Source organism: Typopeltis vanoorti, chromosome 6 (genome assembly GCF_054136105.1).
Source record: "Typopeltis vanoorti isolate ZY-2024b chromosome 6, IOZ_Tvanoo_1.0, whole genome shotgun sequence".
Classification (NCBI taxonomy): Eukaryota; Metazoa; Arthropoda; class Arachnida; order Uropygi; family Thelyphonidae; genus Typopeltis; species Typopeltis vanoorti.
In genome coordinates, this window is record NC_143554.1 from 44,188,589 (window position 1) to 44,216,110 (window position 27,522).

The window sequence follows — 27,522 nt, forward strand, 5'->3', positions numbered from 1 at the left end:
TTCAGTGCACAATTAATTTCGCATGATTGGAATTGCAGGACAAATACAAATTACAACTGTGAGGAAATTGGAAGTCCATGTAATAACTTACTTGGAATTAAAAACTGATAGTAATTTAAGATGGAAACTGCATGTTACCGCTGTCGTAAATAAAGTAAGGATTATGGTAAACAGACTTTACTAAAATAGAGTCTTAAATTTAAATATGTTAAAAATATTATATTCTGCTTTGATTCAAAGCGCACTACAATATGGTATTTTAAGTTGGGGAGGAATCTATCGCACTACGCTGAATAGGATCGCCTAATTTTTAAAGAGGTGCTTTACTTAAACAGTTCCTAGTCTCTGAGGAGAACCAGCCAGTTCGAAACAGCTGTCAGGCCAATGAAACCTCATCAAAATGGACCAATAAAAGCGAATATGTGGACGCTTGGCAAACGATCATGTCTTTTATATAGTCCGCTAGGGCAACTCGTAAATGCCGGCGAGTGTATTCCCGTAAACTCTCTGGTCAACTTTTTTACGAAACTTTCATAGTTTCTACATTCGGCTTTGAAATAATGCTGGGTTTAATATCCACTTGATTTATATAATATAATATATGTATTATATGAATTTACATATAATGATAATGTATTACATAACGTATAACTTTATGCATATCGTAACCTGGACGAGCTTTTAGGTTACACTCATGATTGTCAAAATTTTGTACTAGAATATGAGGCTTACAATAAAAAAATATCGATCTATCTTCTACTCTGCTACAGAATTTTCATACGAATTCCACACACGAGGTTGCATATCCTATAGCATTGCTCTCTCCTTCCCTCAAACACACACACACACTGCACAGATGTCGCAAAGAAATCTCGATGCTACAATTAAGGCAACAACATTTCGCAAAATGTCTACATATAGGGAAATATGACCAAAATTCAAATTAAACTATAAAGCTGTTTACTATGACACATTGTTTTGACAGATGCAGTGTAATAATTATTTAAAACTGAGGAAGGACACTGGAATATATCTACTCTCTCACTAAACTAAACGAGTCGAGTACAATTGATTTCCTGCCTATGATATCAGTCGTATATCCATACGATGCATTTGTTAATTTCTAGAATGCTTGCATTTTGCTGACATGTTTGGCCGAGTGGACAGCGTATTCGTTCTCCAACCAACATGTTGTGGGTTCGAATATCACTATTGGACACGGACGTCTCGTGAATGTCTTTAGATGAGAAAATTTCATCGCCCTGTGCGAGACCACCACCACCTTGCTTGTTGGTGAAAAGCTTGCAAGCGTGGAATTTTCAGATTAGTTAATTCTTAGCTAAACGCACATAAAGTGACTATACTTTATGTACATAGTAAAAAATGGTTAAATGGCCATAATTTCTGCCTTTATCATAATGCCCTCGCTAAGTTACTGTTATGTATTTTTCATAGCGAAAATAATATTCTTTAGTTTACGAAACAGAGTCAACTCATCAGGATGTAGACGCCACGGGCATTCCAACATTTCTGTGGAATACACTGGATTGCATCTGGCCTCGGATAGACCTGTGTCGGATCTACCTAACATCGCATCTGTAAAATTGCGTTCCCATCCAATGATTGAGCATGCCAATGAAGTATAATAAAGCAGCCCTGGTAGTTCAGGAAACGATTCCTGAAATGATCAGTTCCTTGTGCTATGGAGAATGATCCTGGAAGTAACCGATGTTAGATGGAATAAATTGGGAGCATGAAAATGCAAGTAAGTATGGAATTTACACACTGCTCAGCCGGTATCAGAGCAATAACATGTACCAAGAAAACACTAACAAAGCTATCATATCACTACGAGTACTAGTCTGAAGTGTTTCCATTTGACCCGTCAAATAGGTCCACTGATTCATGCTTCCCCTCCTCCCCCATGTCATACCCAAACTCCCGTCAGAGCGAAATGAGACAGACTGACAAATTTCAGCCATCTTAACTCGGTTGTTTTCGACAATGCCTCTTGGTTGAGAAGACTTGAATTCGAATCTCGTCTAAGACGCTAAGAACCTTCATTAGGGCCTTTCACCTGAAGCCGAAACAACCCACAAAACAAGCAAACTGGACAAAAGAACACGCGAAATTAAAGATATAATACATTAATTAGGTTACAAAGGAGCAAATTAATTGGGCGTAACAGGCCATTGAGCCTAACACGCAAGGGAAGGAGATGAGAAAATTTCGGTCACATTTTACACTCAAGAGTGTTTCTGCATCTGCCAGTGGCGCACCGAGGGGGGGGGGGAGTGGTCTGCCCCACAAAGAAAAAGGAAAAAAAAAAAAAAAAAAAACGCTAGAAAAGTTTCCAAAAATCTTTTCCCAATTAATAAAATTCATTTTTTTTTTAAATTTATGTTGCGTCGTGTCTTCTATTTCTATACTACTTATGAATTAGCAATCATTGCAGATGCTCAGTCATAGGTCGTATGCGATTCGTAGTGTGTATTCTCAAATCGTCTACTCAACTCGCTCCCCCCCCCCCCAAGATTAAACCCTGACATCTGCTGATGTGTAACCACAGTAGTCGTTTTTAGATAACATAAGTGGAGTTAAGCAAGAGCATCTGTTACGTCACATCCATTAGACTAACATACTGTATTTTCCATTATGCTTCTTTGCAGACCTGTTGTGCTTCCATGTGAATAATTGTGGCCGTTCATCGAGATACTCGATGAACTCGAAATACTCGATACTCTGGACACCTGTGCGTTGCCATTACACCACAGAGGCAATTTTCGTGATACTGAAATAGTGAGCTTAGCACTAACTTGCTATTTTTTTATGTGACTCACATCCAGGAAAGGGTGTCAGCCTATAATACTTTAATACCGTTGGTGGGTTAAGCATTTTTATTTTATTAAATTTTAGATATTTTTGTATACTTTTACATACTCCGGAAACCCTGCTCTAGAGACTTGTGACCATAAAATGTTTTATTCTCTTCGAAGAGATCATTCCTGTTGTATCTCTTCGCATCCACCTGCAAACCACTTCACAAGTTACTTTTCAAGAAGCAGTAAAATTTCTTCCCGTAGCCTAACCACCTTACAGAGTTTTCACAACTGACCATCTGCACTCGTTTCAAATAAAGGGAAGGAGCACGATTCCCACTCTTCAGTAAATCACGGTCAAGCAGATTTGGCCATTTTAATACTCCAAAAGAAAAAATCACGGTAAGCGGTATTAAAAGATCATAGAAATAAATTACGTTAAGCGAACACGATCATTATTAGGAAAATACATTAACAGTCAAGCTCTACACTACCTCGGTTCCTCTTCCCTAATAAACGATCACCAGTAAGATTCTACTGTCAAAACAACAAAGTATCTTCTTGTTTATGTTACCCACCTTTGAACAAATGCCATGGAAAAGTTTGGAGCAATTGAAAGATATCAAAGATTAACCTTCTAAGTAAGCTCTAATCTTCTGGTCTGTCTTCGGTGTGAAAAGAAACTTGTGTATCAAGACTTTAAAACGTTTAATGAACTGCATGTAAATTGAACGGAACTTTCCTGTTCTGATCAGAAAACAGGAGTTATCAATCAAAAAATAAATAAATAAAAATGAAATTGTAAACGAATAATGTTTAAATTTAATATATAAATTCTTCTAAATCTAATTTAAACTTTTTTTTTACTTTAGAAGAATCTAAGAAAAATAATGTCTTTACATTTTCTATTTTATTATTATTTATTTTCTCGCATAATTTAAAAAGTTATGTAAAATATTTACGAATCAATTTTTTAGATGTAATATCTACCTTATATTTTGCAATAAAATAAACTGATTTTTAAATGATTGCGCAAGATTCTAAAAATGTGTTATGATGGGTTTTAATTGGATATTTCAATTTTTTTTTTCTAAGGAAAAAAAAATCTTTTCTTCTTCTTCGTTTGTGATTACTTCATTAATATTACAAGATATTACTTCGTCTTCTTTTGTGATTACGCCATACTACAGTTATATTGCTTATTCTCATTATAAAATGTCACGCTTCCTAGTCCATCCCCCCCCCCATTGCACTCTAGTGTGACATAATTTATGAATGACCTCTGAGATCTGAAACACTAATCTACATGTCATAAAGCTAGATAAAAAAAATAATAATAATAAGCAAATTTAAACAATTAATCGGAATTCAAGAATATTTTTTAATATTTTGGGATCGTGCAATTCTCACTTTCCATAAATCTTCCTTCCACTTATATATTACATGCATAGATTTTCGTCCAAGTCATGGCCACTTTGCAAGCTTGTACGCAATTCTCGATATACTGGTTGTTCATTTGTTTAAACTTCCACTACAAACCGGATGCTCCAAGTCACATTACAACGGCAGTGCGCATGTCCCTTTTCCTTTTTCTGCGAAGCATAAATTCTTTACTAGTTCTCGGTGGTATGAGGCGAGTTAGTGATTTGTGCAGCGTTGGAATCGTTTTTAAAGTAAAATAGTCGGAAATTATTTTTTATTACAATTATTAAATCAAAGAAACTAAGGATATTTTCCAAAAAGATCTGCCCGATGTAATTCTGTGAGTAAAACAAGTATTCTAGCATCGCTTCTTTTTATGAATGAAAAGCTCGATTTCGGCCGCTTCAATCATCGTCATTTTCCTGGATGCTAAATTCTGAATGCTATTTCTCTCTCTCTCTCTCTCACCTTTTGTAAAAGGCGACTAACGAGAATCGAGATTGAATTTGAAGAAAATAATTTGTTTATAAGTCATGAATCTAAAAAAAAAAAAAAGATCATAAGTACAAAAGAATGTAAACAAATCTGCACTAAATATACTTTTTTAAAAATCATAGTAATCAAAAATGTCTAATAGAAATTCATTATATTTGAATATTTTTTCATTACGAGAACCTACGAGATTCCGACTTTACGTCCCACATTTCCAAAAATGAAAATATTCGATGGGATCACTAAAGTGGGCGCGCGCCTTTTTTTTCCCCCCAACACTATATAATTACTGTTTGATGCGCAAACCACATCAAACAGAAGTTTTGATGTGGTTTGCGCATCAAACATGAAAGAGTAATTATTAGTTAAATATAATTTCCGTGATTGCACCTTGAAAACGAAAAATAAATTTTAAAAAAATATTTCACAACTAATTTATTTTATTTTATGTCTTTATTTTATTTTTTTTTAAAGTAGCTGATTTTTAAAAACGTCTTTTCTTCTTAGGAAAAAAAAAAAAAAAAGGCAAAATACCCATTTCTATTGCGGTTCTTTTATAGTTTCTATGTTGCCTTTGAGGCCGATATGATAACACTGCAGGTCAGAGAAACCTTAAACGAAGCATTGATATTGTTTACTTTATTGTACATTCAGGGACTGCAGTAAATTTAAGTGCATAGCTGGAAATGCAATGTCATAAAAATATGGCATTGCATTTGACATATTTTGAAAAAAAAAAAAAAAAAAAAACTTGAAATGTTCAAGACTTGGAGCCAAGTCTGAAAACTTCACATTCAATAGCATTAACTCGAACAGAATGAGGAAATGTAATTAAAATAATCAATCATACCATGACAGAATAAAACAAATAAAAATAACTTAATTATCCTCTGTTCATATTAGATGAGAATCTTCTGTGGATGTTTACTTCCTGCTTCGCGTATTTTGTTAAAAAACGAATGGAAAGCCAATTCACCTTTTACTTTATTACAGTCAGCTTTCGTTAACAAAATTAAAGCAGTTCACATATTGAGATCATGGTGGAGGAAGTCACTCTGAATTAAATTAACATCCTTGACAGAATTCTAGAGAACCGCATTTGGGTAACTAGAACTCCAGTCCCTCCTAATCCTCGTAAATGAACTTCTACCTCTTATTTGTAACTCATAACTAGTACCTTAAAATTATTAGATTTTTACTTCTTGGAAACTGAAACCAACCTTTGATTTAAAAAAAAAAAAAAATCTGTTTTTGCACACCGCGTGCATTTTGTGTATGCCGTTCTTTGAGAATGCTCTCCTGATTAATATAGTGCTCGTAGCTCAATCGATACAGACGATGCCCTTTGGTTGAAAAAAAAGACCTGGTGGGTTCTAATCCAGTCTAATCACCTTTATTCAGAGCAACTTTCTTCCAGAATTTCTGGTTTTTCATCACGCGAAATAACAAACATGCAGAGCATATACGCAACTGGTAACATGGACTATGAAGATAGAATTCAGTGCCCTGTTAAAGAATTAATTAGGTTTCCATGAAGCCAAATTACTTTGCTGATGCTTCAGATGGAAATGAACATAATAAACTGTATAAAACAAGTAGAATTAAAGGTGCTAAGAGAAACTAAAAGAAGTTAAACTTATTTTAATATGCACTACATAAAACGAAATTTATAATGCTCTTTGCTATTCTTTAAGAAAATGGATATTGATATCCATTGCCTTCTTTGACACATGTTATTTATATTAGCACGAGACAGTTAATTGTATCCGTAAAGTTTTATGCTGGTTTTAAGACGTTGTTTAGACGAAATTCAGGTACATTAGAATTTTGCAAGTAGATAATGTCAGTAGTCTTATAAGACTTCTAATAAGAAAGTGCGGTTGTTAATAACTTGCATAAGAATGGGCGAATTTAAGATTATTATTATTTTGGTAGAGAATACGAAACTGAATAATCTCTTCACTTATAGTACGATATTATGTTATCGTTTGAGATATTAATAAAAAATTAACGGTAATTATAAATATGGAAACTACAGAGTCCGTCAAAAAATGTATACACACTTCAGCAAAAGAGAAACCTGTATAAAAAAAGTTGTAATACTTAATACCACTTTGAACACCTCATGTAGAAGTCAAAAGGTAACTTGTGTTCATCCCTTGATTTCTGTATAAATTTAGTATTACAATTTTTATACAGGTTTTTCTTTTGCTGAAGTGTGTATGCATTTTTTGACGAACTCTGTATATATATACACAACTTCTGAAGTTTTCATTCCCCTGTGTGACTCGGCGCTAGGGGAAAAGAGCCTCTGTTTTATTTCTTTCAAACCGCCATTTGTATGCTATATAGTTTTTTTTTTTTTTTTCTATTTGCAATTCACACCCAGGTGGATATGAATCAAGTGCAAATTTCATTGGGTGTACATCCGTAATAAATATCGCTTCTCATTTACTCTGGAATCCACGAGATGTGGAATGTATCATCTGCTGGTTGCGATCATGGCGACGTAACTGCCGGTGTGCGCGTAAATATCCCAGTCAAAATTCAGATACAAATAAATATGAAAAATCACTATTATATTATAACTAACGTCAAACACAGTTATCCACATTGCTTGATCTGTCGATCAGAAATCCGTCAAAGTTCGTGAACATCGGAGAAATGACGAAATTGCATTTGAAAGCAAACGACGTTGGAAAGGCATTGATGATTTTCAGTTTTATTGCATAGTCAAGTATTAAAAAAATTATTAATTTCAGCTGAATTCTGTTACGTTCTGGGGGGTAGGTAGCAGAATTCAGCTACTTCTCCATATTTAAATTCAAGGTCAAAACCCATAGTGAAGAATTTATGGAAACACAACACACGTGTTTAAAATAATTACGTTGCTTAACATTAGGAAAGTAACATTCGACGTTTCGACCTCTGTATTGAGGTCATCATCAGAAAAAATACATATGTATAAGATACAAGCTACATGACACTGCACTATACAAAGGTAAAATGAATGAATCTAGATGCTTGTTAATCTTTTAGCCTAGCTCTTATGGAAAAAAATATATAAATTAAAAACGGGACTACATCAAACATTTCTAAAGTCCTCTCGTATTGAGGTTTTCTTCTGAACTTGTTCTGGTTGTTATAAGAGTTGCGAATGGGTCCTCCACATTCTTGGAATGATTAATCCATCATTTTTGTTCAAGTTTGGATAATGTTTTAGCATTTCACAAGCTTGTGAAATGCTAAAACATTATCAAGCTAGGCTAAAAGATTAACAAGCATCTAGATTCATTTTACCTTTGTATAGTGCAGTGTCATGTAGCTTGTATATTATACATATGCATTTTTCCTGATGATGACCTTATACAGAGGTCGAAACGTCGATTGTTACTTTCCTAATGTTAAGTAAAGTAATTATTCTAAAATGTGTGTTGTGTCTCCATAAATTCTTCACTATGAATGCTGACCACCATGTAGCCTTAAAAGAAAGAATTATCAAGATCAAAATCGTTTGACAATGAACTTAAATATCATCCGATGTAGAATGCAAAATAATATTTACAAGGACTCTCCAACTGAAAATTATTTTAGAGACAGACAGCAGAATTTTTCCTATGTAAAACTCGAATTCCTCTGGCAGAAAAGAAACGTATGAAAATCATGTGCAGTTAACTGATATAATACTGATCACGTGATTCTGAACACCAAGGAAAAGCATACTTGGGTGCTTCTCCATTAAACAAAAAAAAAAATGTCGAACTTTTTTTTTTTCTTGAAACCTTTCGAAGGATTTGCAATTAATATAACAAGGCATTTGTTTCAAAACTGCACTCATTGATCTCATGTTCAAGATCACGGTATTGCCAGTGTCAGCAACAATAATGTCCTGATCCAACTGCGGCTCGAATCCGTTTTAATAGGATTGACTACTTGATGTTTTTAAAAAGGTTCATTTTAGTAACTGATGAACATTAATTATCAATTGTTTATCCAACTATTGAACTGTTGTAATTATTATATTTTTAGAGATGCAATAACGATCAGTATCTTGCATTGCTCTCGTAGTTATCCTATTATTTATTATTTTTTTTAAATACAGGTGATAAATAGTTGACGAATTAATCTTTTATAAACGAATACTATTCTTTATGAAGAATGTTTAATAATAGTTCCTGTGTTATTACAAAAGTATGGGAAGCGGACTGGGAATGACAAAATCTCTTTTCTAAGCGAAGTTGATAGTGGTTTGTAGTGTTCTGACGGAGTTAGAAGGAAGGGGTTTAAACTGAGACACGCGTAATTTATCTTTGAGAAGGAAGAGGCGGGGCACACTTCGGTTTCCTCCATCCGTGCGTAACCGTTGTGACCACCAAACCCAAAGTCTAAGTTTTTGTTGGGGATTGTTTATTAATCCTCGAACAGACCATTTTACATCAGGATGCTGTGCTTTACTAAAGATAAAGGGAATGCGAAATAAGGTCATAACATGAGCAGCTGCGAACGTTTAGAATTACGGTATTATTAACATCTGACGCTTTTAATATAAAGTTTTTATATTTTAAAATATTTACCCCCACCCACCTCCCATTGAAAGCAATTATTGACAATTTTATAAGGAATTTTTCTTGATGCCTACAAGTGTAATAATACAGAATTACATTCTAGGTCGGAAAAGCTCTTCTATATTTGAAATGGAAAATTATTTATCGTTTTATGTGTGTACGTCATATTGGTAAATTGATTGATTTTGTTAAATTAACTCTTTTAGTTGTAAAATTAAATGTGAGGCTTCCAAATGATTTCATATGACGTAATTTGGGATCGCCAAAATATTTCCTTCTGATAATACAACTCAGAAATGATTTTAAGAATATTCGTTCTTAAAACGAACAGCGCTTTGCTTGTCATGTTGTAGATGGGTTTTTAAGTTTTCTCCATCCCCACAGAGGATCAAAATAAATCCATTTGGAATAATTAATTCTTATTTACCACTATTAATATATTGTTACTTTTAAATTTGAAATGCAGCAATGTTAGAAACCACCACGCAGTTTACCCACAAATAATAATTTAGTGATAATTACGTTTGCAGCTAATGTAATAAATTATAAAATAGAAAGTTCAGACATACACTTTTTTTTTTTTAGTTTAACAATTCTCTTGGATTCACTTTAAAATAAATAAAATACTACAAATGCTTCAACCAGCTTTTGGAATTAGATAACTAATATTTGATGATTCAGTTGCATTCAAAGGTTTCATGAATGTCTTAATTAAATCAGATAGTCCCATCTAATTCTCTCTTCGAGAAAACAGTCCCAATAAGTATGCATCAATTAAGTTCAATGTTCTTTTAAGAACAAAATAGTCCATCTACATTTTCCCCTTGGAATAAGACATAATACAGAAGTTATATATTTATAATCCTCCCCAACCTCTTTATACATTTAACGATATTTGCAACCTTCATATTATTCATCGCGCTACAATATTCTTCCTCAATGACTACGAACAAATTCAATGAGGATACTTGTTGACTAATTCTAGAAACTGAAAATCTAGTACTGGTATATTTCTTTCATTAATAAAGTAACGAAAAAGTTAATATTCATTTATAATCCAACCAGGAGAAAAAAAAAATCAAAGTGAGGAAATACATACATACATCCGTATTTAGTCTACTTCAATTTCTTGCAGAAGAGGTGAAAGATTAAGAGGAAGAAGATCTAAATTTGTACCAAAATGCGGTAAAGTATGAACAAATAAACATCACTGGCGTCTACCAGTGAAGTTTGTATCCAAACATGTCAGTGAATGCCTGCGCTATTTAACTCGCGATTGTTAGTCCCAAGTAACTTTCGTTTAAGTTGATGTGCCAAACAATCTATATGTGAGATTCACAGTTCAATTCACGATTAAGAAACAACAGAAAAAATCGTCAGTTAAAAACAGCATGTAATCCATGTTTGTCAGGTTCATCGTGAATTTCTACATTTAACGCATTGTGTTAATATTGCCAAAGCAGTGGAGAGGGACAGAGACTGACGGCAAAGATAACAATAAATATATTCAGTGCCAATGATAATTATGGCAACTATGAACTTTTTTTGAATTATATCAAAATAGAAGGCAAAGCATATATTAAATCTATAATAATCTCTTTAAACTTATTTTTTAAACTAAACTATTTACATATTTTGCCGCCCCTTTGACGACATCATCATCATTATATGAGTGAATTTATACAGCAACTAGAAATCACAAAATGGAAATATATCTATGACTCACTTGGATAGAACCGCAGTAATACGTATCACTTCAGGCATATAAATTCTAGGCTTATACAAGTGACGCATCTATCACGTGTACAGTTCATTGTTTCGAATAGTTCATAGATGGTTGCCGAAAAGTCCAATGTACTCAAAAAATGCAGATGTTTTTTGAATACTGGAAAACTCAGAAGGGGAAGGAATTTTTACTGAGTTTTTATTACTAGTTAATAGAGTATTTATTAGACAATAATACGAGAAAAAAAGTTATTGCAATAAAACTGTGCGATCGCTGTTTCAGTTATTCACTTACCTGTTCTGGTGCAAAAAACACTCTCTGAAGTGTGCACTTAACTGTTACATGTGGCTGCTAGAGATACGGATCATTTCCGGGTTTTTTGTTTCCCAATTGCCAACCCTGCCACGACAGGGGATGTAGTAATTACAGCGTTTCCTCCATACTTTGATCAGCTGGAAGAACAGAAGTTTTAAAATCCCTATACATCGCGTAATGATCAGCAAGACGTGATTTTCCCCTCTTATGTCTACTTTATTTTATTTTTCGCTGTAAATGAAGTTTAATAAAATGATTTTTTTTTTTTTTTTGCTCTCTCCTATTAGATCATTATTGGTTTACTTTATCCTGAAAACAGAACTGTGTGCAGCAAAAAGAGTTTGCTATCTATAATAAATGTATAATGCTCAGCGACCAGTTTTTTTCCTACGACACTATTATAAACACAGCTGGGCAATTAAATATATCCTGGTGACAGATTATTTTATTAACCGACCGAGTCTATAAACTCGTTCAATAAGCAGTCCACTACTGTGCATCACATTCAAGTGCGATGCTGACTACCTTGACAGATCTTGTTCGTGCCAAAGATCCGGGATTTCATTTGGCTGCATTATAATTGGCTACTTACACAATCAGACGGTTTTTTGTCTCATTCACCAGCCCCCCCTCCCCCATTTCATTGTTTCCTTATATATCACGAGACAGTGCATTAATTGAAATGTCTCGGACTGCGTTTGTTTAATTTCGTTTTTGTTTTTATCTGCAGGTGATGCTCATATCCGGATTTGACCACGAGCTATTGGGGAAACAGCTCAAAGAATACTGGAGGTGTTTTCAAAGGTTTTCGCTTCCTCATTCCGATCATCAAGGCAAGTATTTCATGTGCTACTCAAAATTAATGCTACAAGAAGGTCGGAAACAACCTGCGAGATTGTTTCCGACCTTACAATTAATATTATACAGCGCCATCGCGTGCTAACTCTGTAACTGTTACTATGTGATTTTTTATCACTTAAAGAGTTTGCACGCTCCTGGAGATGCGCTGTCCTAAAGGAAAGAATAAAAATGTATTTCCATTTCGGATTAAATTCTTTCAACTTTCTCACCTTCCATTAGTTAACCGTATCTCACAGGGTCTTCCTTTATTTAGGAAATGCTTTCTGTCCGCCAGCATTTGATGGCTTGGGATGCTGGAGCAACACTCCGGCAGGTAAGGTAGCAGTCATAGCCTGCCCGCAGTTCGTTCGAGGAGAAAACAGCACACGTAAGTAGACACGTATTCTTAACTTAATTTAACTTTCATTTTCAAACAGGTTTGTCCTTGGTTTGTTTTCTACGCTTGATCAGGTTCTCTCTCTCTCTCCCCCCGAGTAGCTGTTTTCAGCATTATTCCCTTGATCCGGAATATGCGCGCACATATCAAACCGAATAAGGAAAAAAATGAACAGAAATTCAGAATTCAACAGCTTGGGATGTTCTTACAACTTCACTTGGAATTCTTTAGCCCATTTTTTCGTACATCAACAAGCTTTTTGGTCCGTAATGTGGACTAAAACCTTTCATATTCCAGTATATAGATTTGAACAATCTTTCCAAAGTACAAAATTGATTATTATTCTTGTACTGTCCAAACTTCCCAGTGCGTGTGTATGTTTATATGCAAGTAAATTTCATTCATTCATTCAGTGGGAAATCAAATCAAAGTGTCCTCCGCGTAACAAGCAGAAATATGACCAGTTGTTAGTCCCGAGGAAAGCTGTTTTATCAATAACACAGAAGCATCGAAAGCACAAGGTGGGCGCAGATTTGTCCAAATATTTATCCACCAACAGGAGGGAATAAATCACAGAATATTCAGTTTAAGTACAATCGAGGAGACAGTGTATAGCTTTCTATCATATTATTATTATTTATTATTATTATCTGAGACCTGCAGAGAGTAAAGGACTCATCGAGGGAGGCTATAAATTACCCAACCCAGCTATCATACCTTCCCTTAAATTCATTCATACTAGATGCACTCACTGCCCCTAAGGGCAAATTATTCCACTCACTCACTGCTCTCTGGGAGAAAAACCTAGCTCTTACCCCTTTCTTGACTGCAAATAAATTTAACTTCCATGGATGCCCTCGTGTTCTCTCCCCGCCTTCCATATAACGAAAAATTTCATCAGTTGAAATGCTATAACACCCATTCAAAAGTTTATAGACCTCTATCATATCACCCCTCTTCCTCGTGTTAAACAGAGTCTGTAATCCACATACTCGCAATCTGTCTTCATATCTAAATCCCATAATCCGGATATAAGCTTTGTAACTCTTCTTTCCACCCTTTCCACAGCTTCTTTATCCACTTGGAAACCGGGAGACCAAATGTGCGCACAGTAATCCAAGTGTGGTCTTATCAAAGCCTTATAAAGAGGCAAAATTGCTTCCTTATCCTTACATGTCAAGGTTCGTTTCAACATAGCAATTATCCTCTGAGTTGTATTTGTAACTTTTTGCTATGTGACCTTTGAACTTTAAATTCTTATTTACCAAGATCCCTTGCCTCTTCAGTTTCTTGTAGCATAACTCCGCTAATATAATATGCCGCTGAAACTCTAATCAAGCCGAAGTGCATAACTTTACACTTACTAACACTAAACTGACAGCCATTTTCATTTGCCCAGATTTCCAGTCTATTCAAATCATTTTGTAATTGCTAAATATCAGTAGTATCCTTGATTGCCCCGCCTATCTTCGCATCATCAGCAAACAATTGCACATCTGATGACTGAACCCTGAGATACACCACTGGTTACCTTAAATCTGGCAAATTCACACCCACTGTATACTACTTTTTGATATCTGTCTGTTAACCATCCCCTGATCCAAGTCAATAGATTATATTCCAATCCCATATTCTCCAGTTTACGCAACAGCCAATCGTGTGGTATCCTATCAAATGCCTTAGAAAAATCCAACATTATCATGGTGTTTCTATTCCCTTTATCCAACTCGGCCGTAACATTGTTATAAAATATGAGCAAATTGCTAAAACATGACCTTCCTTTAGTAAACCCATGCTGTTCCCTGCAGAGTACAGAATGCTTGTCTACCTATTTCTGTAATATAATGGAAAATGCAATTTATGGCCCAACTTTGCCAAGTCTAAATTGAAATAGTGAGCTAAGATTCATTAACATTTCAGACCGTATGACTTGAAAACAAACACACCAGAAAGAAAGCAAACGCTTAATAAATGCATGAATGTAAAAAGGCGTCTTACAATATCATTGTTCGGGACATTGGTTTCTATCATTGAAATGTATATAAATTCCCATTTTAAAAAAATTGATGTAAATAAACGGAACATTGTAGCTTACTTGATAAGAATTCGCCACGTGAATTAGAAGATTTACATTCTGATCTTTCAGATAAGGATGGAGCCCAGTGCTTTGCCTAGTTACTCAGTTTAGAGTGTATAGAAGTCACTTCTTTACAGGAAAATGCAGTCTACTTGTGTCAAAGAAACTTTTCCAGGGCGTACGTAATTTACGAATACACCTCGGTGTGCATTGTCCTTGGTTTCTAATCCAAACACTGCATCTTAAATATGCAAACAATTTAAGATGCAGTGTTTGGATGCAAAAAAATTGCATCTCTTCCCCTTAATCTCATGAATCCCATGTCACATCCTTGGAACTATAGTAATTCCAAATATTATTAATACAGTTTTGCTTATTCTTCTCTCTGAGTTTTGTACCAGAAGATCGGATAAGCATTCAGAGTGTAAATTACTTTTATTTTTTATGTCAGCAGAGGTCGCTACGAGACAGTGCCTGCCAAATGGAAAATGGTTTGGGGATTATTATTTTGACAATGAATCTGCCAACTATACCATGTGCGCCTTCCATATCCAAACGGTAAGTGCCATTCAAAGTATTATTGCTGTTATCACGTGGGATATTTCTGACGATTTTACTTATTAATGATATACGCAGAATTAATTCCTATATATTTCACCAATAGAAATATCGCGTCGTACTGATTAATTTATAGAAGAAAAACAAAGTGAGTGGCTTTATCAAAAAACAGCATATTTCATCACCTAAAGTTAAATACGTAACTCTAATAAAGCTAAAATTTATCAAAGATGCAGTTTATTCATAAAATTTCACTTAGCTGATCTATTTGTTTACGATCTTTGGAAGTAGCAAGCAACGATTGGCATGCAATACCTGTTTGCAAAATCTTGTGGAAACAACATGACTAAGCTAACACAGAAACTAGTTAATTAATGGTATAAGAAGATCAACGTGTGCCATTCTTTTATCATTATTTTAGTAGTATGTTTTAATAGTTAATATGAGATTTCCTTCGGAAGTAAATATATTATTCTTCCAGGATTCGATGCACAGGGAAATAATTAAGAAGCAGCTCGAAGACTTTTCCCATCTACGAACATCTCCTTACTCCGATCCTAGGACCGCAACTGTGTTTGAGGATTGTGTCGACTCAGTTCTCTCCAAACCAGTTGCACTGTCAGGTACGTAATACAGGATTACTTTCTGTTCACTCAGAACTATTAATATTGCAAGAAAATTTGAATGTGGGGGAAAAATTTTACGCGTTTCTATCCCCACCCCCATGTGATTATCATTGATCTATTTTTATTTTAACTCTTCCAGGGTATTACTGTTCGAGAACTTTCGATGGCTGGTCTTGCTGGAACGACACTCTTCCTGGACAAGTATCTTATTCTGCATGTCCCACCTTCATACCGGGCTTCTCTGAAGATCGTAAGATTATCAATGGTTTTAATCACGGTGCTTAAAGATTTGTTACTTACCTCGCTTTCTTTTGTATTGGCTTTTGTTCTGACTATTGATGAATTAAGCACAGATTCATTTAAAAGATCAGTAAATGTATTATTCATCTACAGAAATTTAATCAATCCGTATTCCTTTTAATGCAAGCTATTTTCTTTGCAACAGACTCAGTTATCTGGCTTAAAACATGGCGTTTATGTCTGAGTAAACTGTTATAGATTCTTTCTTAAAGTGCATCCCTTTCACGAAAAACCTATCGTACATATGCCTATCTGTTTGACAGAGCGGTTAGCGTATCCGCTCTCAAACTAACAAGCTGAGGGATTGAATCCATGGACGGCTGTTTGTGGTCGACTAGACAGACGAATTTCATCGCCCAATACGAAATCCCCTGCCCCACTTTATCGGAAGCCTGAAGTGGCTGAAAAGTTCCATGTTTGATCCCAAAAATGGATTTCCACATTATGTTAAAATACAAAAAACGTATTTTTTATAATAGAAGAAAAAAAAAAGAAAAGGGGGAAAATCCTTACTACACCCACATTTACTGTAGTCTTACAACCTTTCATGGATAGGGAATCACAATAAAAAATAGTACGGCGGTTGGGATGTGTTATTTTGGTTATTCAACGGTACAGATGAGGATCAACTGTTTCAAGCCTCCAATAAACAAGATGGTGGTCTCTCTCTCGCCGGGCAATGAAAATCATATGCAAAAAAAAAAAAAAAAAAAAAAAAACTCCTCCAATGTAGCTTTCGGTTGACAAATGAAAACATATCACCGGCGGTTAATTTATATCTACTCGATTGCATTACTCCTATGGCACGTGCAGGTAGACAGGTGAGTATTCAGTGAGGGGGACGACTGCTGGTTTAATCAGCATGCAGTGCAGAATATTAGCTGATAATAACAAAGCTGATAATTTCACACTTCGTTGAATTTCTACGTCGATGTCAAAGGATATAAATAGTCACGCCACGCTGAGAGATGAATAAGGGATTGTTTTTCTTTCTTTCTCCCTCCCCCCTTTTTCTTTCACGCACGCACATATACGCATTTCACTAAACAAACAAGTCTTAAAACTTCGCTCAAAGGTATTTGTTGAAGCTAACAATAAAGTGCTCTTATTATTAGCTACAATAGCACTTTTAGTCGCCAGGCAACTGGACTAATTACGCTTCGTTTCTCTGCAGTGAATTGTGCTAATGACAAAAAAAATGATCTACTCATACCTACATTGAATACGTCTTTAAGATGATGCTGTCCATATGCAAGAATTACGAGTTACAATACAGGAGTACGGTACAGTACATCTTCTGAAGCAAAGAATAACATAAACATACTAATACTTCATGGTAATAATACTTCAGTAATGAATTTTTATAGAAATATATGTAAATTTAATTAAGCAGCATATTCCAAGTCTATTTATCTTCCAGGTGTCGCTTTCAAAACCTGTAATCTGGATGGTACGTGGTTCCGTCATCCCGATACCAACCTGACCTGGTCCAATTATACTACTTGTGTAGACGAAGCCGATTTAAAGGTAATCAATGGGAACAGTTTCCATTCTTTCCTATTGGTATATATACCTGAAGGTATTTAATGCCCAGCTAATTACAGTTTAACTTTCTAGGCTGAGTTGAATGAATTTAATTAGTTTATAATTCAGCCATGAATTGAACGTAAGTGAAAGAATGAGAACAGAAATTTGACAAAAAGAATGGCAAAGCAAAAACTATGTGAATATTAATATCGGTGATAAAATGCGCATAAAAGTTATGTAAATATCAAGAACGCATGCTGTAATAATTGCATTGTTGAGTTAAAATTAGTATAATCATAGCTTGTGGGGAAAATAAAGGAGGGATCACATAAATAAAGTGAAGCGATTTTTCTTTGCATTTTAAAATGGATATATATTCTATGTGAGTGTATATATATATATTCAAGTTCATATAAAATAGCTAAATATCTATTTATTGTGCAGTAATCAAAAAATCGAACATAATAATAAATTCTCAGAAATGCAAAGAAATAACGTAGCATATTCTCTTAGTAGTGCTAAGGGATTAAAATGTCTTCATTTTTTTTATTTGCATTATTATTTTTATTATTTTCATTGAAAATTTTTGAAAACTTGACTCGTTAAAATCGATATCCGAAGCAACCGGCTAGTTTCCTTAATCGACGGTCTCTTCCCTGGTGACTTTTACAAGCCATTTTCAGATTCACCACGCCATCTCCTCCTCTTCATCTTCTCTGATCCCTCTGCTTTGTTCATCCGTATTTATGCAAGTAACTATAAGCTTCAGCCGTTTACTTCAGCACAAGGAACTCGGAAGAGGGGTAAAAAGAGGATGGAGGGGAGGGTTGAACTACATCCGCCTCCAGCTGACTGTCGAGGTAACCTAGGCGTGATAAACAAACACCCTTTATTGAATACAATAGAAAATGTAAAAATAAGGGAGAGATGACAACTGTTACGAAACTACTACTTGCTCCTGCACCGCAGTCAGAAGCTACAAAGCCCACTGGTTTGAAAGATGTGGATTCGAATCCTATCTAGAATAAATTAAAAGTCCCAGAGGAACTTCAAAAGAGCTCTTAACTAGTTCTAGACAGGATTGGAATTGTCTGATGAATCTAAATTGAACTTAAATAGCGCCGAGGGCATGACATATTGATTTTTTTTTTATTATTATTTTCGGTATGTAGACAGCGTTTTACCTGACCATTTTGCATCGATGATCTTGTAAGAGAATGCTGGCCGCAACAAACAAACACCTAAACAGAGTTGCTCATGCACACAACACGTGAGATGTGTGTGATCTGCTAATTAATGAAGTGTTTTCGATGTACCATGAACAGAACAAACCTATAAGTTCCTATTACAAACACTTCATTATGTTTTAGTTTTCATACAGTGGGGGCCAGTGAAATTACTTTATGTGTATGGTGAATGGATATTACGTGCTTTCCGCTTGTGATTCACACAAATATAACAGGGTCTCATTTTTATATCTCGTGTTTTATTATTTGCTTGGCTTAATAAATTTGTTTAATGGTTTCAATTCTGGCGCTAATCCAATACTTTTAAATGATGTATGCTGTCAAGCTACTGCGGACAAACGTGTAATGCACGTGTACATAAGAGGGAGTGTTGCCAAATGATTTCGCATTTGTTCTACGGTGCGGAAATTACGAGGAAACATATTACCAATTATCGAATTGTCGACGTTATTAACGTATGCATCAATCTACATAACGTTTTCTTTATTATAGAATAAAATGACTGATCATAGCACACCAATAATCAGAAACTCAAACGCCATCTAAGCGGTAACGGCGATTAGTGCAAATTAACAGGCACAAAACTGGGCGTGCAAACGATCGATATTTTCTACCATTTAAAAATCGTGACCGAATTGGTTTGTCTTAATATATCCTTATTAAAAGCATGTTACATTATCGTAGAGGCCACTGCAGATCATCATAACAAATATTTCGCAAATATCATTCTTCAATACTCATTTTCACCAAACTGTTCAAAAGCACCTTACGAATCAATCAGTTTACGTTATATTAATATCACTCTGTGGATTTTTATTTTGACCAAAATGTTTAGAACCACCGCGTTGCTTTGACATTAGCACGCGAACAGAAGCTGGGAAGGGCGGGTGGGGTGGGGGAGAGTTAATACCGAAAAAAAGGTTACTGAAAACAAGTATACAAACTAACTGAAACAGAATATGTTAAAATTAATACACTCATTTGAGCAACATTTCGGAATGCGCAAACCGAAAACTGATTAAAAGAATCTTCTGGAACCACCACAGACAACCTAAAGATGCATCACTAACTTCGGATATCAGCACACCACAACAACTTGGGCCAGAATGACGAAAAATTCTAGGTTCAATCTAGAATTAAATCTAATCCTTGCGTCTGAGCTAATGTGTAATATCGACGGTAACTCCTTGGATTTTCCAGTACTCGCTGAGTTTAAAGATAAAAACAAGAAGCAAAAGTTCAGTGTGGTGGAAATTCAAAATTCGCACCGTTTCCAAGAAAAATTCAGAATTCACTGAAGAAACGTGATCTTATGCCATTTCTTATCTCCCTCCCCCAATGATTTATTCCAGTAAACATGTGTATGTACGTCTGCATAATTCATATTAAAACAGCAACCTTTTTAAATCACTGCTTATTCTTACAATCGCTATGAAGTAAGAAGCATTTTCAAGTAGCTAATTTTTTTCCGAGTTCATCGGAATTCAGGTTGACCAAACTTTTTTAGTATCTCGTAAACAACACTCAAGAAATAGCATTGAATTTTCTTTCCTAACGTGATATTTTCTTTTTAATAGGGCAAGTTGATGCATAATATGTATTTTTCTAAATTCGCAAATGTAACAATTTTCATGGTGCAAATGTTTTGGTGTTTTCCAGTTTCATCAACAGATCATCGCATTGTACGTAATCGGTTATTCCATCTCGATCGTCGCCTTACTTCTATCAATGTTCGTGTTCATGTACTTCAAGTAAGTAATTACAAATTTCGATCAAATACAGCATTCATTATCTACATATTTCACTTATAATTTACTACCTCAGTACACTCAAGCAACACTTCGGTATAACACCGCTTGATATTATCGGAATGAGAAAGAATACAGCAATTTAAAAGACTTTGTCCCCAAAATAGCTTACTAGATAGTGAAAATGACTGAAAAGCGATGGTTTCTTTTCCTAACAGAAAACTCATTCTATCATCTGTGAATCGCAACAGTTGGTCAATCAGCACAATGTGCTTACCTAGAAAGAATGATTTAACCAGCAGTTTGTTAGCGTTCTTCTGTCTCTCCACAGAATACGCAATATATATTCTATCAATTTTTGTAATTGCAGTATTGTGCAGGTATAATGCTGTGCACAACTTGGCTTCAGCATGATAATCGCTAGCTGTGTGCGCGCATACACACACTATGGGTTTCTTTCGAAGTGCTCACAAATAGCGATAGTTTTTGCACTCCAGCGGGGGAAAGTAGATACTTCAGTAAGCGAGAAGAATTAGAAGACATGAATGATGACCAGAGGATTGGGGAGCATCGGCGCAACGAAACCCCCCCCAAGTCTTTCAGTATGAACAGAGGATGCAAGAACATCTACTATCAAGCATTTCATAAACAGTTGTTAGAAGTAGTTCCAACAAGCAGCACCAGTTTAGAATAAAAGCAAACAAATTCAAATAACTTATCATTCTTCTCCCCATTCCAAAACTCCCAAAGTGATCATTTGATCCCAGTTAACAGAATGAACGTCTGTTTACTAGACGTTTTGACGTAATCAGTTTGACATCATCAGCTGGCAGTTCCGGTGATTTATTTATGTTCGCATTTAAGATGAATTACTCTCCGTTTTGTGTAATAACATTTCTTAAGTTATTCGTGTTCGTAAGCAGGCTTGACCTGTACATAAATCATTTCAGGATATAACACATTTCAGGAAATGACAGAATGAAAATAGAAAGGAGGAAAAGGTGGCAAACGCAGGAGCGAAAATGTAGAATAAAATGATGGAATAAAAAAAAAAAATTTCGAATGTTATCAAAAACTGAGGATCAGCTTCATATGATGAACGGAAATAGTTACGTTTGGAAGGTCTATGATATTTTTAACGAGTGGGGGGGGGGGTTAAAAAATAAGCAGTGCAATAAGAATTAGACAGTGTTTGTAGAAATTCCAATCAGTAAAGGTGGAATTTCATACCGTAAAACTCGCCTTCGTTTGAAAAGCTGTAATAAATACTTTTCGTCGAACCCATTTCTCAGTGCAAACACGATTTTTACACATAAGTAATCTTTGTTATTTAAGCAAGACTTGTTTCTTTAGTGTTATCACAACTATCAAATATGATCTCACCGTTACAAATGTTTCCATCCAACAGGAGTCTTCAGTGTATGAGAATAAGAGTCCACAAAAATCTCTTCGTATCCTACATCGTTAATGACATCATGTGGATTATCTGGTATAGAGAAGTGGTTTATCATGCCGATGTCCTGATGGCAAATGGGGTAAGCATTATACTACAGATTTATTGTATTACATTTTAATTACTTTGATAAATGTCGTTCCTTTGGGACATCTAGTTACTGATAAAAAAAAATATCAAGAATTACACAAAGCTCATAGTTCGAAACAGCTTACTGATGATTTAAAAGAGAAACTTTGTGAAAGCTTTCTCAAATAGTGAAATACGTCAGACATTGTAGGATAGGTGCTCCATTGGCAATGTCACAGTGTACACTGGAGCCACACTAATGCATGATCCCGAGTGGATTTGTAGTTAACAGTACAAAGTTTATATACGAGTAATGAAGAATGCATTGCAGCGGTTTAGGATGAATATAGGAGTACTGATAAGAGGAAAAGAAAGAAGCAAAGAAAGATAAAGAAAACGTTTGGAATGTTCGCATATTTGTGGAGTTGAATAGAAAATTCTAAGGATGGTGTTCCCTTTTGTAAATAAAACCCAAGAATACTGAAAACGAGAAAAGAAATTGGTGAGATTAATAAAATCTGATAAACAGAAAGACAGTTTGGGGAATGAAGTGATAACTAATTTGTACTTATTGAGAAGAAAAGCAAGAATGTGAATCACAAGAAATGTGGACTAGTACTTGAAATGTAATTTGAATGCCTTTTGAAAGAATTGGAACAAATTAGTGGCGAAGTATTCCTGCACTGTTGTGGAAATAAGAGAAGTATGATATGGTAAGAATAATTGGAGACCTGCTCATAATTTGATCCACAATCAAGAACACTTAACATAAATACGGAAGCGTGACTGGTAAATACTTCCTTTTTTTTTTTTTCTGTAATAGAAGCACATATTTCGTTGAAGCAAACACTTCGAATACCTCCTCTGAACTTTGTTCTGCAATTTCGCTCAATTATTTCTTAATTAATCTCCTCTGCTGTCCGCACACATCAATCATGTTCAGGTTTGGGGAAGAATGTGGATTAACTGGCCGAGTGGATAGCATATCCTCTCTGTGACATCATCTCAACCCATGTTATTGGAGACCTGAAGTGGCTTGAAAACTTTGTTCCACGCTAACTCTGAAGTATGACTTCCTTATCTAACATTTTGCCCAATCCGTAGTAATTGTTTACAATCCTTCGTTGTTGAGATTCACATAAATAGTTGTTGTGCGAGTCTCCCACAATAGAACTGCACATCTTATGAAAGGAACAATATCTTTACCGCTGTGTTCACGCTATCTAACACGATTTAATGTCATTCCTTCACTTTTCAGAAAAGTGGAAGTAAACCGAAGCAAAGTCTTGCCGTATGGTAATGGCCAAGCCAATAAAATCGACTTATGAATCTCTGCAGTTGTTCATGCGATAGTGGGAAGGCATGCATTGTCGTGTTGGACGAAAAGCTGCTACACATGAGAATGGATTCTTAGAATCTGAGCAACGCAACACATCGAACTTATACAAATCGTACAGATGTCTGTAATGCTCGTCCTAAATAACTTTCATTCGCCAATGGGTGGCATGATTCAGAAACTCAATTACTGAACTGCATGTTTCATCGCTATCCTCTCCTCACACTGCTAATTCAGAGACCTCTAACGGTTGAAATATGCGAAACAACTCAAATTACTTGTTAGCATACACTCGTACAAATATATATACTGATATATTGAAATATGCTAATAACAAACCTAATATTGAAGTCAGTAATTGATTACTGATTTTAATACTACCTGTTGGTAGCATTAAAATAATGACAAATAAATAATATATAACATGTTAGATATTTGAGTGTATAGAAGAGCATCATATAGTTTCTTAACGGAACAACTCCACAGCTGAAGTGGACAATGGAAGATAGGCAACTGAGGAGGAAGATGAAATCTTCAAGAAAATACCATCTGATAATGGTCGGGCCAAGATAATCAGGGTACTATATTATGAAGGACTTGAATGTTCAAGCGAAAATTTACTGAATATATCAAAAACTGAAATTTTAAAATTTTCAAACACTCACGTTACGCTTCTCCTGTTCTGGTTAAAATTATTTCTGGATTAAAAAAAAAAAAAACTGTGGCAGAATTAGAAATGAAAACTGAGAATAATGGAAATCCTAAAGGGCATTTCAGCTAGCTGTTCATTATTCGTGCCGATGGTCGACGATATTGAGAACGTTAAATGACCTTCTTGCTGAGAAAAGAGAGAGAGATTGTAGTGCAGATTATAGTCTTTCATGAGCGGGAGTTTTTAAACTTCTTTCTAGTAAACAAAAACATTAAACAAGGATATATATATATATATATAAAAGCTACAATTGCCAGAAGACTATCAGTAAAAATTCTGTACTACAGAATCTGTCATCTCGAAGAATGATGTTTTCCTGTATGAATACGAATGACGAATTTCGTATTCACTTATGAATACGAAATATCGTCCATAACGAAGTGCTTGAGGATTCCATTTTTTTTGTTTATTTATTATTTTTATTTTTTTGTTGAGCCCATACACGAGAGGTTGGTTGATCAACCTACAGTACATTAGTACCTTATATGGGCAAGTTACATAAAATCAGGAGTGACACTGTTATATAAGAAACGGAATGGTGAATGATACAGTAGAGTGGACTGAAAAGTATGGTGTTGAGTGGAGGAGTTAATTTAGAAAAAAAGCTATTGCCTTTTATTCACTTCTAGGGAATAAAAGGCAATAGCTTCTAAACTTTAAACTATTCTAGGCCATATCGATGAACTGCATCCGGAAATACTGCAGATGAAGGGATCAAATCTGGAAGTTCAAAGTAGTTTAGAAGATACTAAAACTATTCCCTTCTGACAATCCCCCTTTCAGCTAATATTCATCCTTCACCTTAGCCATATATTTAAAGACACCTACGACAGATTATTTAAGTAGCTGTTTCGAATATCGTCCTGGAATAGTCTTGTCTTGCTAAAAAGCAAAACTTCTTTGCCTTTCCTTACCTAATGAAAATATGTAGATCACCAGCCTTAGGTTCAGAAGCAAACTGTTATTTCCCCCCCCCCTTAACAGAACTAACCTCATATGGTACTTTAGGTGTGACACCCTTTTTGATGGATGGGAAATACTGTATTTCAAAACGAGTCATTATTTATTTATTATGTGTGTCATCTCTTTTGTTTAGATCCCATGCCAAATCCTGCACGTCATCCTCCACTACTTCCTGCTGTGCAACTATTTCTGGATGTTCTGTGAAGGTCTACACCTACATACCTTACTAATCGTGGCTTTCGTTAAAGAGAGTTATATAATTAAATGGTTTTACATCTTAGGCTGGGGTAAGTTCATGAAACGTATAACACTTGGTGTTGTTTTATTTATCTAAACGTTAACATTGGAGAAAAAGTTATGGCATTTTGACATTGCCGTCCCCAATATTCAGTTACGCCAGTGATTTTCAACCTTTTTCATAACACTGCACACCTAAACTAATTATTAAAATTCTGCGGCACACTAAAAATATATTCTTTTAATTTTTTTTGATGATCTGGCAAAAAATAGGCATCATTTTGATTGATTTACACACACAAGAAGATGGAAGACCAGACACTAATAAATAAATGCGCAAATTACGACATTATTTCTTTCAATTAATTTGTTTTCATAAATCTCGTGGTACACCTGAAGACCTCTCGCGGCACACCGGTTGAAAATCGCTGAGTTACGCTAATCCAATGCAATTGATACGAAATAAAATTTAAAATATATAAAGCGAAGATTGCCTTAAAACTGAGTGGCCAATGGAAATGCAGCTCTAACAAGTACACGCACCAACAGGAATGCTCTTGGAAAGGGAAATGCAAAATCGACCAAAAACAATAGAAGAGACACTTTTTCTGAAGAGCTTGTATAATCGTGTTTTATTCGTTCATTTAAAGTTTCATTACGATATTGCAGCGTTTTGCGAGTCCATTTTTTTACCTTTATGTTAAAAGTAAGAAACGCTGAATATTTTCTTATAATATAACTTGCGGTTTTTTTTTTTTTTAGCCTCCTTACAGAAAAGCAATTGCATGTACAAGAGACTTTGCCGAAAAAGGCGACATCTAGTGATCTTTGCCATAATTCGTTTTACATAATGAAACAAATGGTCTGTTAGTTGAATAAAAAATAAAGATAAAATACAGGGTGTTTCAAAAAGAATGACCCCATTTCAAATAATTATATTTAATAATGAAAATGTGGTTCAGTTACAAAATAAATTACCAAGTATGAAGTAAGGCCTAAAGTTTCACTCACCACAATTACAAATGGTACAAGTCGCATTCATTTGTGGTTCGTGGTTGCAGAGATATACAATTTTCAAATCGGGACATTTTTTTGAAACACCCTGTACATAGACAATAGGGATTATATATATACTTATTACAAGAAGCCACAATAAGATAACAGTGGCTATTAAGTACAGAAACAAAAATAAGTTTCTGTACTTAGCATAATTCATATGTAACACTAATTTATCATTATCTGGCTGTACGAAGTAAAGAGATTCGGAATGTATAGTGCTATACACGTGAAACTTATCTGAATTATTATCATAATCTGTCCCTCTGGAGAAACTTTTATAGTAATGTATGGGTATTGCTATAAAAGCCGGTCTGGTTGGCCGAGTGGTCAGTGTAACCGGTCTTCAACCAACAGACTGCGGGTTGAATCCCACCGTGGGCGTGGATGTCTTTTTGGGCGGGAGATGAATTTCATCTACCGGTGTGAGATCTCCCCCCCCCCCGCTTATTGGAAGCCTGAAGTGGTTTGAAAAAGTTTCATGTTTGGTCTCTAGAGCAGGGCTTCGGCAAAAATAAATAAAATACAATAAATATCTAAAAATTAATTTTAAAAAAAAATCCTGAACCCACCCAGAGTATGAATTTATGAACCTATAATACTATTTTGGAGCTTTGATGACTGTTAACTATATTTCGTTAGCAAAGAATAAACTTCCATGATTTTTTTGTATGTCAGTTACACTTACAGTGCTTCTATGAAACAATTTTTGCCTAACATATGCAAATTGTCCGACTTGAACATCAGCAAACTGTTGTTAATATACATAAAAAATCGTAAAATCTCGCATATGCATTGTCCACCGACTTGTATGAGTACTGAATGATGCTTTGTCGTTCATCAGGTGTGCACCACGTGATTCGGAGGTGCGCAAAGTTTAATTAAAAACCTAGATACTGAAAGTAAAGCAGCCGATTCTTAATTAAGATGTAGAGAAAGCATAGAATGCGGTGAAGGGTAGCGGCTAACTGAAAATGAGTTTTTACATTTCCTTTTTCTGAAGTCGCGTGATGTTTGACGTCATGCAGTACACTTTT

The 27,522-nt window shown here is 35.0% G+C and overlaps 2 protein-coding genes across 5 annotated transcripts in view; one reads left to right on the forward strand and one right to left on the reverse strand.

Annotated features, from left to right (window-relative positions):
- The window catches only part of LOC150105413 (uncharacterized), a 362,599-nt gene that overhangs the window by 101,577 nt on the left and 233,500 nt on the right, over positions 1–27,522 (reverse strand). Inside the window, exon 1 of one of the 4 annotated variants that reach the window (XM_090394786.1) lies at positions 11,319–11,449. The exons of the other annotated variants lie outside the window; for them this stretch is intronic. The gene's annotated coding sequence lies outside the window, so the exon portion shown is untranslated. Of the gene's footprint in view, positions 1–11,318; positions 11,450–27,522 lie in introns of those variants that run through there. 4 annotated transcript variants of the gene reach the window in all.
- Positions 4,450–27,522, forward strand: part of LOC150105414 (calcitonin gene-related peptide type 1 receptor-like) — a 36,648-nt gene continuing 13,575 nt past the window's right edge. Inside the window, exons 1-10 of the mRNA XM_090394789.1 lie at positions 4,450–4,581; positions 12,070–12,172; positions 12,454–12,567; positions 15,108–15,211; positions 15,693–15,834; positions 15,977–16,087; positions 17,558–17,664; positions 20,571–20,662; positions 22,068–22,194; positions 25,326–25,479. Coding sequence (XP_090250915.1) covers positions 12,073–12,172; positions 12,454–12,567; positions 15,108–15,211; positions 15,693–15,834; positions 15,977–16,087; positions 17,558–17,664; positions 20,571–20,662; positions 22,068–22,194; positions 25,326–25,479 — 1,051 coding nt within the window. The 5' untranslated portion in view covers positions 4,450–4,581; positions 12,070–12,072. The remainder of the gene's footprint in view (positions 4,582–12,069; positions 12,173–12,453; positions 12,568–15,107; positions 15,212–15,692; positions 15,835–15,976; positions 16,088–17,557; positions 17,665–20,570; positions 20,663–22,067; positions 22,195–25,325; positions 25,480–27,522) is intronic.